This window comes from Corvus hawaiiensis, chromosome 8 (genome assembly GCF_020740725.1).
Source record: "Corvus hawaiiensis isolate bCorHaw1 chromosome 8, bCorHaw1.pri.cur, whole genome shotgun sequence".
NCBI classification, from domain to species: domain Eukaryota; kingdom Metazoa; phylum Chordata; class Aves; order Passeriformes; family Corvidae; genus Corvus; species Corvus hawaiiensis.
In genome coordinates this window covers 31,408,715-31,425,086 of record NC_063220.1, presented here as the reverse complement: position 1 = coordinate 31,425,086, position 16,372 = coordinate 31,408,715, and the positions used below count along the sequence as shown (strand labels likewise).

At 52.8% G+C, this 16,372-nt stretch overlaps 2 protein-coding genes and 1 long non-coding RNA gene across 16 annotated transcripts in view; 2 read left to right on the top strand and 1 right to left on the bottom strand.

The window, feature by feature from the left end:
- Positions 1–5,535: 5,535 nt before the first annotated feature.
- Positions 5,536–7,596, top strand: EGR2 (early growth response 2). Its single transcript, XM_048311141.1, has 2 exons — positions 5,536–6,028; positions 6,373–7,596. The coding sequence occupies exons 1-2, from the start codon at positions 5,563–5,565 to the stop codon at positions 7,575–7,577; spliced, it is 1,671 nt and encodes a 556-aa protein (XP_048167098.1). The 5' UTR covers positions 5,536–5,562; the 3' UTR covers positions 7,578–7,596.
- Positions 7,597–9,908: 2,312 nt separating this feature from the next.
- Positions 9,909–13,047, bottom strand: ADO (2-aminoethanethiol dioxygenase). The gene has a single exon (XM_048311777.1). The coding sequence runs from the start codon at positions 13,000–13,002 to the stop codon at positions 12,262–12,264; it is 741 nt and encodes a 246-aa protein (XP_048167734.1). The 5' UTR covers positions 13,003–13,047; the 3' UTR covers positions 9,909–12,261.
- Positions 13,048–13,086: 39 nt separating this feature from the next.
- The window catches only part of LOC125329492, a 144,416-nt gene continuing 141,130 nt past the window's right edge, over positions 13,087–16,372 (top strand). For 13 of the 14 annotated variants that reach the window (XR_007205169.1, XR_007205167.1, XR_007205163.1 and 10 more), the window contains exons 1-2: positions 13,087–13,169; positions 13,732–13,872. This is a non-coding gene — a long non-coding RNA (uncharacterized LOC125329492). The remainder of the gene's footprint in view (positions 13,170–13,731; positions 13,873–16,372) is intronic. The other variant, XR_007205172.1, reaches the window with a different exon arrangement.

The following is a 16,372-nucleotide window of genomic DNA, read 5'->3' as shown; positions in this document are numbered from 1 at the left end:
GTTGCTTATTTTAATCTCTTGGGGGGGTGGAGGGTGGGTGTTTGTTTGTTTGTTTGTTTTAATTCTCTGCTCCAATAAAATTTGCTGTCAGTTCCTGACAGAAAGCTATCTATTGGGTAACCTTGCTGAAAATTAATCTGAATCCCCTTGTCCTAAAGAATTCTTAGTCAGGATGGTCTTCTGGTCAAACTGGAGCATGTAGACATACCCTCAGGAGCAGAAAATAAAAGCTGATAAAAACTAAGGAAAAGCCAGAACCACACACAGATTGACTCACCCAGAGCAAAGAGCTGAGGGCTTTCAAGGCTGAAGACAGATTTGTTTAAGACAAAAACACAGAGAAATGAGACATAAATGGAAACAGGTTCTGAGAAGTGGCACATAGGGCAAATGCAAATGAGTGCTTGGCAATCTAGAAGTCCTGTAAGTGGCTCCAGCTTCCCTGGCGGGATAGGAAGTTTCTGGGAAACACCCCACAGAGCTCTTCTGCATCTCTTCTCAAGAGAAGACTGCTTGGAAAATGGTGTTAGAGGTTTGCTTTCCCTCCTGGTTTGCTGGAGACAGATGTTATACCTGACCTTACTTCTCACCTGAGGATAAAAAGCTATGTCCAATTCTGAAGGCACTGTTTCCTATAAACTGAATATTCCCAGAAACCCTTCTGACAGGCTTTCTAAGCACTCAAACAGTAGGTAATGGTACCAAGAGAACTGAAAATGTGACTCTTGCTATACTTCTTTTATTTCAGTCCTTCAAGGAAGAATGCCATTTTCATCATGAAGGGATGTAGTCAATTAGTCTCTCTCTCAACTAAAGACCCAGCCATGGGACAAGGCAGTATTTACACAAAACACAGGAGACACGTTAGAGCAGGAAATACAAGGGTAAGTGAAACTAGTTTCAGAAGAAAGGACTGGAAAATAAAGCTTTGCAGGCAGACTATCACTATTCAGAAACAAAGTCGTCATTATTTTGAGAGTCTTGTCTCATGAATGACATGTGTATCCCAGTAATTTTCACAGTTGAGAAGCAACTTTTTTTTTCTTTTTTTTTTCTTTTTTTTTTCTTTGTTCCCCCAGCAAGCAGCATGCAGAGCTCATATTTTAGCCTTTCAGCAGGGATGCCCCTCTGTGGCTCGCTCTCAACACTTCCCTGCAGTACGTGATCCCCCTGTCGACATTGTTGGGGTTGTGGGGGTCACAGGCTGTGGCCGGGATCTCTGACTCAACAGGGCTATAGTCGCTCTATAGGTAGCACGACTGTGATGAAAACCTTTAGGGGTGCTGTTACACGGTGAAACACCAGCAGAACTCAGCCCAACGCATCGCTCTTTGCTCAGCTGCTGTGTCCTCGCTGGCTCCCGGGAGCGCCTTTCCCCAGGAGAGGGCAGTGGAGCCCGCACACGCTCCCCACTCCCCTCCCGACGGCGGCGGGGAGCATCCGTTCCCTCGGGTGTTCCGTGGGGAACTCATGGGCTGAGTGGAAGCAGGATTACGGATTTAATGTATCTGCTAGAAACCGTGTACGGGAACATCCAGGAAATAGTCTACGTGTTTAATAACGAGAATAAATTTTGAGCAAACAAGTCTGTTGTTGCTTTTATTTGACTGGAAGTTTTCTCTGTCACACATACTTGTTCACAGCCACACAAACTTAAACTAGTAGTTTGCTGATTCCACATGGGTTTATTTAATTCCTATAGCCCGAATTAGAAAAAGTTATTGACATTTAAATAGCCCTTCAGAATGCTGCTACTGCTATCCTAAGCCAAGTCCTCACAATAAAGTCATTTACTTATTTCAAATTTACAGGCATTCAACCTAAGACAACAAGCAGCCTTGGCTGAAAACCACAGAGTGGTTTCAAGGTACTGTAATTAAGGGCAGACTGGGATGCCTTCTCTGCTCCTTAGCCATCCACTTCCCCTAGTATGCCAGCAGTCAGCCAGCTGTTTTCTGTAGGCTCATGTTTACAGCAGGTTCCCCTGGCTGTATTCCAGGTTTTGGTAACTGGCCAGTGCAGACTAAGAGCCTGTATCAGGCCTGTGAGGGGCAGGCAGGGCAGGCTGAAGGGAAGTGGCTTTTGCCTGCAGCCTGGGAATCCAGCAGACACCCCTGGCCAAAACAAGCACTGCTTCCTGTAAGGACATGACAAATCTTTCTACCCCCAGTGAAAAGGGGTAAATTTAGGAAACTCTGAAATCCAGCTTTGGAGAGAAGATTTTCTCTTTTACATGAAACATTAAAAATTCACCAACCCCAATATGAATCTGGCCCAGACTCAGGACAGACATTCTTTGCTGTTGTCAGTGTCATTTGTCTCCAATCTGTAAACAATTCCCTGTTCCCAGGTGAGTTCCTACTCCCCGGGGCACCTGCTGAGCTGGGGCCACCTTAACTGTCCTGAAAGCAGTAGGATGCAGAGTGGAAGTGGCAGGCTGTGTTTCCCAAGCAGGCCTACTAACATCGCTGCTGTTAGCACGAGGTCGGGCAAGTTTTGCTGCAAAAGCATAGTAACCCCCTGGAGAGATGACTCAAATGTGTGATGCTAAGCTGGTTAAATGTGTTGCCAGCTCTACAGATGATAAGATGCCTTTTCTTCCTCAACCACTCTCAACTTAGGTATGGAAGCAAGGAAAATTTTATTTCTACAGCTCATGTCTCAGGTACTTGTGGTAGAGAATGGAAAATAAATCCCCAGTGCAATGTCAGCTAGAAACTTGTTGAAAGAGCAAATACAATAAATCCAAAGGGGCCTGGTTTCAAAGAAGTTGGGAATAGGAGAGAAGTCCTGCCTTTCAGCTCTGAACCCTCCTCAATCACTGCTATATCCAGTAAGATGTCATGCATGTTCAAGGCTCTTGGTGTGAGTGGGGATTTGGCAATTTGCACCAACAATCTGCCTGTCATATGAAACCAAGTGGTTTATAGGAAGCACAGAAATCAGTAGGATATTCTGCATGTAAGGGCCGTTGACGTCAGTGCAAGCTGGACAGTCCAGCCCTCAGAGTCTGCTGTAATCAGCCAAACGGGGATCAAAGGCACAAAGCACAGGCAAAGCAATACAGCAAGGATATCTGAAAAGGGCCCAGAAACGTTTGAGTTTCATCTGTCAACAACTTCCTGAAACTGAGCATTAAGTATGTTTCCATGTTGCCCCATACCAGAGCCTGCTGCCATTGAGACAAAGCCCCCATTGAAAGATGTCGAGCGATTTGATTGTCCCTGGAAAGGCTGGAAATCAGACACAATTTACTCTATTTTTAAGAAGGCTTTTAAAATTAACCAACCAAGTCAACTACAGTAATATTCCACAGGTGAAGTTAGCAAGGAGGTTCATTAAATTTTATTTGTGTCCGTCTTTCATTGACTCCTTTTCCATAGTGGAAGAACATAAATTAGCCAAGGCAGTTCAAAGCTAGAGTTGATTCACGGGGAGATTAAGGTAGGGTGTGAAACCTTGGTTCTCTTTTCTCCTGTGTGCATTATGATTTAGTGTCATCAGTGGGCATGTGGTATTTTGAATACAAGAAGATGATGTAGAATATCCATAAGCCCTAAATCTATCTGCAATGTTTTGCTGTAAGGAGGATACTGCACTTAGAGTTACTGTTTCTCAAATTCATGTAAAGTAACTCACCCCACTGCACAACAGATTCCAATATTTTGTTCTTTCATAGTAGCGGTTAGACCAATTATAGCTCAGCTGTAACGGAAAGGTACAATACAATTGCTGCTACTTCTCAGTCAAATTTCCCAGAACCTGTCTCTCTGTCACAATTTAACTTTTAAATTGAGATGGGTTTTTAAATGAAAATATCTAGAATCCTGCTGAAAGCTTGCTTTCAACTAAATCTCATATGTCAAATTGTATTGGCTGTACATTAAGTGCTAGAAAGGACTGGTAACAAAAATCTATGTTAAAAAACACTGTTATATATTTACTAATTACTGTGTATACTTCTCTGATCACCCATCAAGGCAAATATCTAGGTTTACACCTACCATTCCTTAGAAAATGCCCCTAAATCTTTTACTTTTCCAGGGACTCTGCTGTCTAGTCTGGACTCTGTGGTGCCTGGACAAGTAGTGAACCTGGAGCATCACCAAAGGCAGTGAACTGGAGGAACTGAAAGAGCCTTTCTCAGCTGGGGTGTGAGGTGTGGCATGGATAAAGAGGGTCCTGGGAGACACTGTGACAGTGCTTGGGAGCCAAGGCAGAGGTAAGTCCATGCGTCATAGGGATGCCCGAGCACACCCCTCTTCTGTGGCACAGGCTGTAATGTATTAGACCTGTAAATATTAGTATGTGCAGTTAAAAATGAAAGCGAAGACTTTTTAGCCATCCTATGTATTCTCTGGCTTGTTGCTTTGGAACAGCAATGCACTGTTGTAGTATCTCTCATATGTTGCCATGTCTTGCTGCTGCTTGGGTTGTCAATGGGTTGTTTTTTTACTGCAGACTATTGAAAAGGGGCCTCACACGCTACAGACCATATGTGGGAGTTGCTTTCCTAAATACAGTAATAAACAGCCACGAGATGAAATATCCCCAAGTAATGAGATTAGTGACATGGGATACAGCTTTCAAAAATAATTACATCTGACACCCTCATCAGCAAGAAGATGTAGGGGCTGCAAGCTCTAAGCTTGGGAACAGTGTATGAAAGATTGGCTTCTCCTGGGAAGGGAGGCACAAGGGAGGTTATTTTTAGTACTTGGGAGGAAAAAAAAAAAAAAAAGAAAAGCCAGAATTTAAGCACTCTTCGGTTTGATACCCTCGTTATGGAGGAGATCATGGAGAAATAAAGCAAAAGCGGGAGTGGAAATGTTACTGAGGATGGAAACTGTGGGAGCAAGAGGTTGAACTGAGCAAAGCGGGAGCGGTAGGGTCAGAACGGAACGAGGTGGGGCGGCGGGGGGGCACTCCTGTCCCCCTGCCACCCCTCCCCGTCCCGTCCTCGCTTGTGCCCGTCGATACAATAACAACCCAGCGACGGCGGAGCAGGCGGTTCCGTTTTCGCGACGGTATATATAGATCAGACACTTTCCAAAAAAAGCAGCGCCGCCGAGTCGCTCTGTTCGGCGGCTCTTTCCACCCGTAATTCAGAAAAAAAAAAAAACAAAAAAACAAAAAACAAAAACTATTTTTTAAAATTATTTTTTCTTTAAGAAAGCTCTATTCCGTGAATGCGGCTGTTTCCTGACCCGCCGCCGGTTTGCGGTTACGGGCTGCAGAGAAAGTGAGCGGGGTCTGGCGGGGCGGCCCCGGGACCTCCTCTGCTTTTCCGAGCCTTTTTAAAATTTTCCGGAACGAGCCCTAAAAGGGCAGGCGGGGCGGGGCCGGATCCTCGCCTTTTTAGGACAAGGGCTCCGCCACCGGAATACCCCCCTGGGCGGCGCGGCGGGCGGCGGCGGGGGCCGAGCGGGGCCGGGGCGGGTCGGGGCCGCCCCCGCGGGGCGCGGAGGGTGTGCGGGGAGGGGGGGCCGGGGCGGGCGCGGGCCGGCGGGTCCCGCACGCGGGCGCCCACGTGACCGCCGGGCCCCGTTCCTCAGTCCTTATATGGGCAGTGACGTCCCGGGCATTCAGGGGGCCCCCATAAATAGTTACCGCCAGACTTGTCCTCCAGCGCGAGCTGCGGCGGGAGCGCGGCGCTCCCGGGGCACCGCGGGCACCGCACCGCCGCGACGGGGCGGCCGCCCGCCCGCACATGCCGCGCCGGCTCCCCGCGGTCCCCCCGCGCCGGTAGTGGGAGGCAGGGGGAAGCGCCCCCTCCTCTCCCTCCCCTCCCCGCCCCGAGCGCCCACCGCCGGCCGGGAGCGCCGCTCCCCCGGCCGCCCCGCTGCCCCCATGATGACAGCCAAGGCGGTGGACAAGATCCCGGTGACCCTCGGTGGGTTCGTGCACCAGCTCCCCGAGGGCATTTACCCCGCGGATGACATCTCCGCTGCGCTGCCAACTTCGGTCGCGATCTTCCCCAATGCCGACCTGGCAGGGCCGTTTGACCAGATGAGCGGTGTGGCAGGAGGTAAGAGGAACCCTCGCAGGTGCGGGCCGGGCCGCCCGCGGAGAGCGGCGGCGCGGCGGAGACCCGGGGCGGTGGGCGGGGGTCAGACTGGAATGGGGCGCCGGGACCCTCTCCGGGGCTCCTCCGCTGCCTGGCCGGGGTCCCCGCCGCCCCTCGCGGCAGCCCTACCTCCGCACCCAGCTCGGGGGGGAAAGTTGCAGTTGGCGCGGAGCCCCCCTGCATCCGGAGCGCAACATGTGCGCGCCGCAGCCCCGTGCTGGGCCGGGGCGGGCGGTGGCTGGGACCGGTGCCGGTCGCCCGGCGGGTGGCGGCGCGGAGGGCTGACCTGCTCCTTGCCCCCCCAGACGGCATGATCAACGTGGACATGGGCGACAAGCGGGCCCTGGACCTGCCCTACGGTGGCGGCTTCGCGCCCAACGCCCCGGCTTCCCGCAACCAGACCTTCACCTACATGGGCAAATTCTCCATCGACCCGCAGTACCCTGGCGCCGGTTGCTACCCCGAGGGCATCATCAACATCGTGAGCGCGGGGATCCTGCAGGGGGTCAGCACGCCCTCCTCCGCCGCCTCCTCCGCCGCCTCCTCCGCCTCCTCCGCCGCCTCCTCGGCCACCGCTGCCTCCGCCACCTCCCCCAACCCGCTGGCCGGGGCCCTCGGCTGCACCATGGCACAGGGCCAGCCAGCCGACCTGGAGCATCTCTACTCGCCTCCGCCGCCGCCCTACTCGGGCTGCGGTGACCTGTACCCGCAAGACCCCTCTTCGGCTTTCCTGCCCGCCGCCGGCGGCGGGGCACTGCCTTTTCCCCCGCCGCCCTCCTACCCCTCACCGAAGGCGGCGGCGGCCGACGGCGGGCTCTTCACAATGATCCCCGAGTACGGCGGCTTCTTCCCGCCGCCTCAGTGCCAGCGGGAGCTGCACGCCGGCCCCGACCGCAAGCCCTTCCCCTGCCCCCTCGACTCGCTCCGCGTCCCGCCGCCCCTCACGCCGCTTTCCACCATCCGCAACTTCACGATGGGGGCGCCCCCGGCGGGCGCCGCCCCCGGCAGCGCTCCCGGCAGCGGCGGGGGCGAGGGTGCGGGCGCCCGGCTGCCCGCCGGCGCCTACAGTCCCCACCACCTGCCGCTGCGGCCCATCCTGCGGCCCCGCAAGTACCCCAATCGGCCCAGCAAGACGCCGGTCCACGAGCGGCCCTACCCGTGCCCCGCCGAGGGCTGCGACCGCCGCTTCTCCCGCTCCGACGAGCTCACCCGGCACATCCGCATCCACACGGGCCACAAGCCCTTCCAGTGCCGTATCTGCATGCGGAACTTCAGCCGCAGCGACCACCTCACCACCCACATCCGCACGCACACCGGCGAGAAGCCCTTCGCCTGCGACTTCTGCGGCAGGAAGTTCGCCCGGTCCGACGAGAGGAAGCGGCACACCAAGATTCACCTGCGCCAGAAGGAACGGAAAGGAGCCGCCGCCGGCGGCGGGTGCCCGCAACCCGGCGGAGGGAGCGGTGCCGCCGCCCTGGCCCCCTGCGCGGCGCGGACGCGGACGCCCTGACGGCGCGGGACGCGCAGGACCGAGCGCGGAGCCGCCGCCGAGCGCGGCGGGCGCGGAGCGGAGCGGGGCCCGGCGGGGCGCGACGAGCACCTGGCGGCGCCGCGGGGCTCCCCCGGGCCGGGGCGGGCCGGAGCGAGCCGGAGCGGCGGTTGTACATAGGGGCTGCGGCGGGAGGATGGATGCATGCAGTGCCGTCGTGGTGAGGTGTCCTTGGTGCCTTGTGTGGTGTAGAGCCCGGTCCCCTGTCTGCATGTGGGGGGTGCCTTACCTATCCGCTCCGACGACAGCAGCGACACCGAGACCGGAAAGTTTTTCCCTCCCTGGTTTTAGTATGGCTGTACATTTCTGCCTATTAATATTGGGATTTTTTTTTTTTTTAGAGACTATATTTTTGTACGCACTGGTTTGGGGTTTTGGTTTTGTTTTTCTTTTTGGTGACTTAAAAGTGTTCCGTTTGTAGTAGGACTTGGGACAGGATGTAAATACTCGGGCTGGGACCGGCGCCCGTGGTCGGCCGGGACCCAGTGCGCCGCAGGTAACACGAATAATGCACAACCACTAATGGGGTCTGGAAGGAGAGGGGGGTGTCTTTCTGGCCACTCTGTAAATAAACTTTTCGACAATAGGGTAGGTGCTTACAACGTTTATAAAAGACGACAAATAAATCTCTTAATTATGCTAAATTGACATCTTTATTTCCGTAGGTTCCCTGGCCCGACCCAGGGACGGGGTGTCCCCCGGTCATTCCCGGCCCGCGCCGGGTCCCGGCGGTGGAGGGCTGCGGGGCAGCCCGGCCCGGGTCTGCTGGGCGCACCGCACCGCACCGCCCCGCCCCGCCCGCAAAACCTCGGCGTGGAAAACCTGCGGCCCCGGCGTACAAACATTCGCTTTTGGGCGCGGGGATTTCCCTCGGAGACGAGAGACGGGATAATATTAACCAGGGAGCGGGGTGGGTTTTTTTGACTCATTCTGTTTTGTTCCGCGGTTACGATCCGCCCCAGGCAACCTCCGCGAGTGGGCTCCGGAACAGTGAGTACCGCCGCCCCGACGGCCGCCGCTCGGGGGAAGCGGCTCCCGGGGCCGCGCGGGCGGCACCGCGCCCGCGCCCGAGGGCTCTGCAACGGCCCGGGGCGGCGGCGCTCACCCCCGCGGCACAGCCGGACTGCTTTTGCTGAACCCACATGGCCGCAATATCGCGCTTTTTTTTTTTTTTTTTTGTAAACTTATTTTTAGTTGTTTTTAAAGATGTTATCCCGGCCTCGGCCCGCCCTCGGGTCCTGCCATCGGTGCAGGGTCGTAAAGGCCCCGCGGGCTTGCTGCTCTGCCACACAGATCCCCGGTGTGGCCCGCACTGCAGAACTGAGCTGCGCAGGATGGACCGCACCACTAATGCCACAGCCTAGCACAGCAGGGCAAGGGGGTCAAGCCCTTGCTTGGTGGCTCCCAGCCTCTGCTTGCCCAGGTGTTAGGTCCCGTTGTGCAAAGCCCCAGCAGCACCTGCCCTTTCTGTCTGATACACCCTGCTCCCCATCTTCTGGAACTTGTGCTGGCTTTTGGGGCAGCTGCTCTTCGCTTTGGAGAGGCAGTCAGTGGGAGCTGAAGTGACGTATCTGGTTCTGAATCAAGACAGCTTCTAAAGTTGGGCACGGACCAGCCTGTGCAGAAGCCATGCTCACTGCCCCACCATCCACCTTAGCAGCACAAGTAAGCCTTCACGTCCTGGGCTGCAGTTTTGCCACCTGATCCCATGTGGTCCTGGCCCCCAAGAGACTACAGCCTGCTGCTGGAGGGATGTCACACAGAAGTTGCAGCCTCCTTGCCTGCTGGGCTTCTGCAGGTACCGCCATGGCCTTGGATAACCACAGCTCAGTCACAGCCAGAGCATCTTGACCAAAATCGGTACCTCAGCTACCCAGACACACAATCCAAGGCTCTCCTTGCACTCTCCAAAATACTGTCTCCAGCCATGCTACAAAGAAAAAACCCAAAATCAAAAGCAAAAATGAGGTAACACAGAAATCGTAAAAGAGCTGAACTAAAGAAACTGCTGGTGACTAGTGTACAGCTACGAGAGCACCTCAGATCGTGTAGTATCAATGGTCCTATGCTCCTGTCTCTGCCTTGCAGTGAGAGCCAGCTTCAAAAGCAGCAATAGTGTATGGGCCTGGATTTGCCTGCAGGATTTGGGCTGAGAATCCAGTGCTAAGCATCGCCTCTCAAGGAAAGGCCAGTCACACTGTTTGGATTGTCAGGCAAAAGAAACTAGCACTCTGTACTGTAGTTGGCTCAAGGCTCTCATACTTGTGAAGGAAAGTAATGACTGGTCAGTGCTGAGATATCCTGTATTTATTCTATAATTCAGCAATAACAATTATTTTGCTGTTGTGAAAACACAATAATCAGACTGCAGAGAAGAATGGCATTACAGACTTAAACCTTCTGCCTACAGATAACCCAGAACATAGGAAGTAAGTTTCAATTAGTGAGTAAGCAAGAAGTTACACAAAGAGGCTTTTTTTTAAAATGCATCTCAGGTTTTCGTTGCTATTTTTCCACCTTTAAATACTTTGATACTAACACCTTAATTAAAAGAAAAGAAAATAAGAGGGGGGGAAAAAAAGGTTTTGCCATGGTTAACAGCACTCCACAGAGTGACCATGCTGTCCTCTTCAGAAAGATGCATTAAATATTGTCCGATTAAACATCTTGACTAGGTTTTACACATGGAGGAAAAAAAATTAAAAACCAAGCATGGGGAGGATAGAGCAGATGAGATAAAAAATGTTCACTGTAGCAGTTTGTTTTTCCAGTACAGCTGTTTGCACGCACCGTGCTATCTTCTTTGTGGACTTCTGAAAAAGGATGACTGTCTTCATGAGCCTTGCAGAGAGGTAGAAACAGGCTGTAACACAGGGAGGCATTGCCTTATAATTAATGACTACATTCGATCAAGAATTGTTACACATTAACTAATGCTAAACTGCAGGCGAATTCCAAGAAAAACAGGTAATCCAGCTGCAGAAATATCAGACACCTTAAAGTGCTCTAATAAATGGAAATCACCTGAAATAATTTCTACCAATTTTTCCTTGCAAAAGAATTAATCCATGCATGCATAATTCTGACTGTATATTACATTCATGCTTTCGCAGGCCGGGGAAAAAAAAAAAAGCAGCAGTGCCGTCTCAGAATCATTTAAAAATTCACACACACAAGCCACTGTACAGGAAAAACAAGTCTGCTTTTATAAATACACAGAAAAGTGAAGCCAGTTGTGGAATGATTTCTGGAGCAGGTTGGTACATCACTTAGGAGGTTGCTAAGTTGTGTTTTTTTAACTCGAATTCTCACATCATGACTAAGATGGCCAAGGCTGCCCTGGCCTGGGTTTGTGATATGAAGTGTGCGTTAGGATCAACAGGCACAAGACCAGTCCCTGCAGTACAGATGGGGCATTTCACCTGTAGAAAAACCTTCTCTCGTGTTAGAAAGATTGCATCCCCTGCCACGGACAAACTGCATCTCCAGACCGCTTCCATCATACAAAGGCGAAATTCACGGTGTCTCTTCTACTCTACGTTTATTGAAAAGCCTTATGAAAAAGTAGTCTTTATAAATAGTATAAAGAGGGAAACTGCGAGGCTTCAAAAGCCCAAAGCGTTCACTTGTCCATATAAAAACACAGACCACGCTTTGAAGAGAAGACAATCAGGTCAAATCTTATCAGTACCTAGGGTATGCGCTGCTGTATATTGAAGGTTTGCAAATACGCCGTGTTTCTAGAATAGCTTCCACAACAGTGGATAGTTGTTTTTTCTCTTATGATGCCCAGTTTCTGCCACCTTCTGCCACCACTGCGTTAGAGGTTCCAAGCGAGGTTAATTAGCAGCTGTCTCCTTCTTGTTGAAGGAAGTATGCATAGATGCACTCAGTAATTCTCAGTTGCAATAGTGACATCTTGTATGCGACACTTTAAAGAACTGCTGAAAAGTAACTCTGAACCTGACAGTGTCTCTTTGGAGCAGGAATTTCCTTAACTCCAGCCCTGGGGATTGATCACTGGCATTTACTGGAGGCTGTCCTGGCTCAGGAGTTGTTCTGGATTTGTTTTTTACTAGCAGGGTACAGGTCTTCTTGAGAATCACTCTGAAGACAGTCCCCAAAGGCTATAGCCTGACCAACCCCCTTCCCAGACTCAGTGGGCACAGTCCCCTGGCCCTGTGGTGCCAGCTGGCTCTGGCAGTGGGAGCCCCTCTGGAAAATGTCGGGGCACCCTGCAACAATTCTTATTGCATTTACTCTCCCTTTGGAGCCTGAACGCCCCTCCCTGATGCGTGGCCCTAACTATTTACACAGGATGCTGGAATATTTCCCCGACCCTTCAGCTGAGCAGCTTAACCGTGCTGCTCCCGCACATCGGCCCCAAGGACATAAACACGTTCTGGCGCTTTATTTCCCCCGACTCACGAAGCCCGCGATCAGAGGAAGACTCTGACCCACGGCGCTCCCGCGCAGCTCCAGCCAGCGCCGGCCGGCACGGAACACCGGGTCCCCGCGGTGCTGCTGTCCGGTGGGCTCGGGGGGCGGCCGGGCGGGGGTCGGCGACCGGCGGGTTCCCCTCTCGGCGGGGCGAGCGCACAACGTCCCCAGCGGCCGCCGCCCGGCCCGGGCCGCCGGCGGCGACTCAGAGGCAGACGCGGGGCCCAGGGTAGGGCTCACCCCCGCACCAGAAGTCGGCGGCCTGCGGGGTCTCCACCAGCCACACCTCCCGCGGCAGCGCGGGCGGCTCAGCGGCCGCCGGCGGCCCCTCCAGCAGCCGGTAGTAGTGGCAGTCCCGGCCGTGCTGGGGGTCGTAGGGCGGCGCCAGGATGTCGAGGAAGGCGGCGGGCCCGTCCACGGCGTCGATCTGGTGGAGATTGTCGGTGTGCGGCGAGAGCAGGCAGGGCGGCGAGGCGGGCGTGTACTGCTGGCGAGAGCGGAAAAGGGCGCGCAGGCACGGCCCGCTACCAGCGGCGGGGGGCGGCGGGGCGGCGGCGGCCCCGGCGGGCAGCGTGTCCATGCAGGCGATGCGCAGCGTGCCGTACAGCACCTTCAGCATACCGTTCATGCCCGGGTGGTCGTGCAGCGGGATGCAGGCGCCGCTCCGCAGCAGGAACACGCCCATGCTGAAGCTCTCCGTCTCGCAAATGTGCATGTAGCTGACGGGAGGCACCACGCCGGCCCACGGCGGACCCCCGCCCGCCGCCGCCGCCGCGGCCGACGGTCCCCGCGGCGCCAAGTGCAAGTCCTCGGCGCGCACCTCGTCCAGCAGCTGCTGCAGGCGGTGCAGGTTCTCCCCGAAGGCCGGGCCCGCCGGGCTGCGGAAGGTGATGCGCGCCTGCCGCGCCACCCGCTGGATCAGGGAGGCCATGTTGTCCCGGGGCATGGCGGCAACGGCCCGGCCTGGCCGCGGCGGGCGGGGCCCCGTGCCGCTTCCGCCGCCGCCCCCCGGCCCGCCGCGCAGCCGCGGCGCCGCCGGGCACCACGGGGCTCGTAGTCCGGGCTGGGGCCCCGCCAGGGGAACGCGGAGGAAGGAGGAGGAGGGCAGCAGAGGTGAGGGGGCGCGGGGGGCCGCGGGGCCGGCCGGTTTCCAGAACTTGTGGCGGCCGCCATGGAGCGGTGAGGGGAGACGGGCGTGATGGGAGACGGGCGGGCGGGAGCGGCCGCTCCCCCGGGGCTGAGGGGTCCCGCTCCCCATGGCGCTGGCAGGGGCACGGCTGTCTGGGGGGCTGCGCTGGGGCCGGGGAAGCCACGGCAATAAGTTGCCCGTGCCGCCTGTTTCCTCCCGCACCGCTGGGGGGAGGGGGTGGGTGAGGAAGCGCAGGAGCAACTTGTTACTTGGCTTGTGGTTAAGCCGTGTCAAACTGAGCAAGGCAGTGCAAGTACAGTGTCATGGACGTACAACAACTGCATGGACAAATTGTCTTTTGCCACTAACTGCTTGATATAACCACGCCATTTGGGCAAAGTTACCAGATTTGAGTTTTCTGGCACTGCCTTTCCCATTTCAGTATTGGGTCGAGGTCGTGCTGTACGGCACGCACTGTCCTTCATGCATCTCCCGATGGTCACTTCTGAGTGTGGTTGTGTCTGAATTCGTTATCTTTAACCACAGGTGAACACCGATGAGCACACAGAGTTCCAGATGCTGATCCTCAGAGAATCCACATGTGACAGAAAGGATGGATAATCTTTTGGCTCAGCTCCAGCCTGGTGGAGCCTGCATGTGGTTGTTTCAGGCTAATGTACAAAAAGGGTACTGCATTTTTTCTGCCAGGTTTTTATTCAATTTGCGTATTTGTGGCAACGGTCCTATTACCTTCTTTCTAATTGGCGTGGCTGGGGGTAGCAGATCATGCCTAAAAATCCATGCTTTTGAAGTCAGAAATTAACCTGTTAGTGCTGGGATTTTTTTAAACGAGGTTAGGCTCTGGTCACAGAAATATACAGACTCATTCCACTTTGAGTTCTATTACTTGCATGGGTTTGTAGCATTTAAGTACCATGGAAGGTCTAGGTTCTGAGAAACAGTGGCGTGATAATCAAATATTACTCCAGGGACTGCAGCCTGCCAGGTTAAAAAATTTCATTTTAAAACTAGGTAAACTAATGTATTTTCTTGATTAAAGGCAAACTCAAGTTGTAATATGTGCATTAAACTTAAGTAAGATATACGTGGCTTTACAGTATTCTTATACATTATCATAGAATGGTTGGTGTTGGAAGGGACCTTAAAGATCATCTGATTTTTGGAACATAGCACCACGGGCAGGGATGCCACCTGCTAGATCAGGTTGCTTAGGACCCCATTAGACCTGGCTTTGGATGCTGCTAGGGATGGGGCATCCACAGGTTCTATGGGCAACCTGTTGCAGAATCTTACCACGTGAATGATACATACTCTATATCAGTCAGAAATACAAGTGTTGTGGCATGTAGGTGTGGCCAAGTAGAGGATGAAATACTGATGCTGTAGACAAAGATGGCATCTTGGATCTCTTTTCCCAAAACTATTTCCTGCCCCCTATAAATAAATTTGGTGCACAGAATGCAAATTCAGGTCATGGCATCATTGCATCTGTCTCCACAGAGAAGGATGTTCATTTGACTTGCTGCTTTCAAGTTCCACCTGAAGTTACAAAGCATTGCAATCTTCAGCTGTTTGTTAAGTGCTATGCTAAGCAATTTGTTAAGTCTGCCCTGTGCCAGTGTTGGGAGCACAGGGTGAAGACTGGGTGTGTATTTCTGTACCTGGCAGGAACAGGTCTGTCTGGCAGGATGCTTAGGGTGAGGGGGCATTATCCCGAGTGGAGAGGGAGAATCTTTAAAGGCCTGTGAGCCTTCCTGAATGGGAAGGAACTGCTGAGGACACTGACAGTCTCATTGCTGTTGCATTGGGTGGCAACTGGCATTTTGTTAGAAGCTGAGGGATTGGAAGGCTCTGTGTTCAGTCTGCTCTTCTATTCAGCCTCCTTCACAGGGGCAGTCAGTTTAATTGTGGAGATGTGCACTGGAATTTTTGGCAGTACTGTTATCAGTGATAATGATAAATTCTTTATTGGCTACCTATTTGTGTCCTGCCTCAACAATTGCACTTGCAAGTGAGTACTAGAATACTTGATTTTGAACACACTGGTTCTTTTTGTATGCAGCACAAAAATCAGCTGCTTTGTGGAAACAAATGCTTGGTATTTGTAGTACAATTGTGTACATGGAGTAACTTGCAGTTGAAGGAAAGACCAGCATGGAAAAGCAGGATCCTGAGTTTGAACTCAGCCTATTCTTGCCTTGCTGAGTGGTTTGGACCCTTTCAGTACTTATCACTCTGTAAACCATGAATCATGCGCACAAGGACATTTATTAAGATTTTAAGAACCTCTTTGTGGGGACAATCCTGGTGCCGTGTTAAAGTGGTGGTGGGGTTTATATTTTGCATAATTGATCACGTTATGATCTCCAATGTTTTTAACTGCTGTATTGATTGCATTTCTAACAGAAACAGATACAGACAAAAATATATTAATGTTCCAGTTAAATCCTATATCACATTTTTTCACCCACATTTTGTCATTGCAGCAATATTCAAATAAACCCACAAACCAACCTCAGCAGAAAAGCAAGCTGTCCAGCCAACTGGCAATTAAATTGACATGTCTTTTTTTCTGAAAGGCCATATTCTTAGCTAGCCTCTACTATCTTGAGCACATGTGAGAAAAAAAAAATCACGGTGAAGTTGCTTGACTGGGCTTTGGGACTGCATTGTGTTGGTGATGCAATGACCGAAGTTCAGCCCTGAGGTTTTATGATACAGCCAGTGAGCTGGAGGTCGGGTTCAGGTTATGGTTTCAGTCTCCTGCTGTGTTTGTTTTGTTTCTCCACACACGGAAAGAGAACGTGCTGGGAAGTGTCACAGCTGTTTTCTCCTGCTCCACCCCACTACTTTCAGTCTCCTCCCCTTTCTACCTGGACTACACCGTGAACAACTTCTTGCTTCTTTGTTGCTGTTATATATTACAACTCCCTCCAAGTTTGTGAAGAACCCCTGGTTAATTTTTGCTTTCTTCTAGGGGTTGCTCCCCACATCCTCCTAATTTCTTTTGAGAAGTTAGAATTCCCTGTAACCATCAGATAAAGCCATCTGTAGTGGGTGGAAATGACAACTGCTTGTGTAGAAGGTCAGTTGTTACCTGTTGCTAAATGTCACAATGTCAACAGCTGCAGATGTGTATTATGTAGGACAAAACCCAAGAATCTCT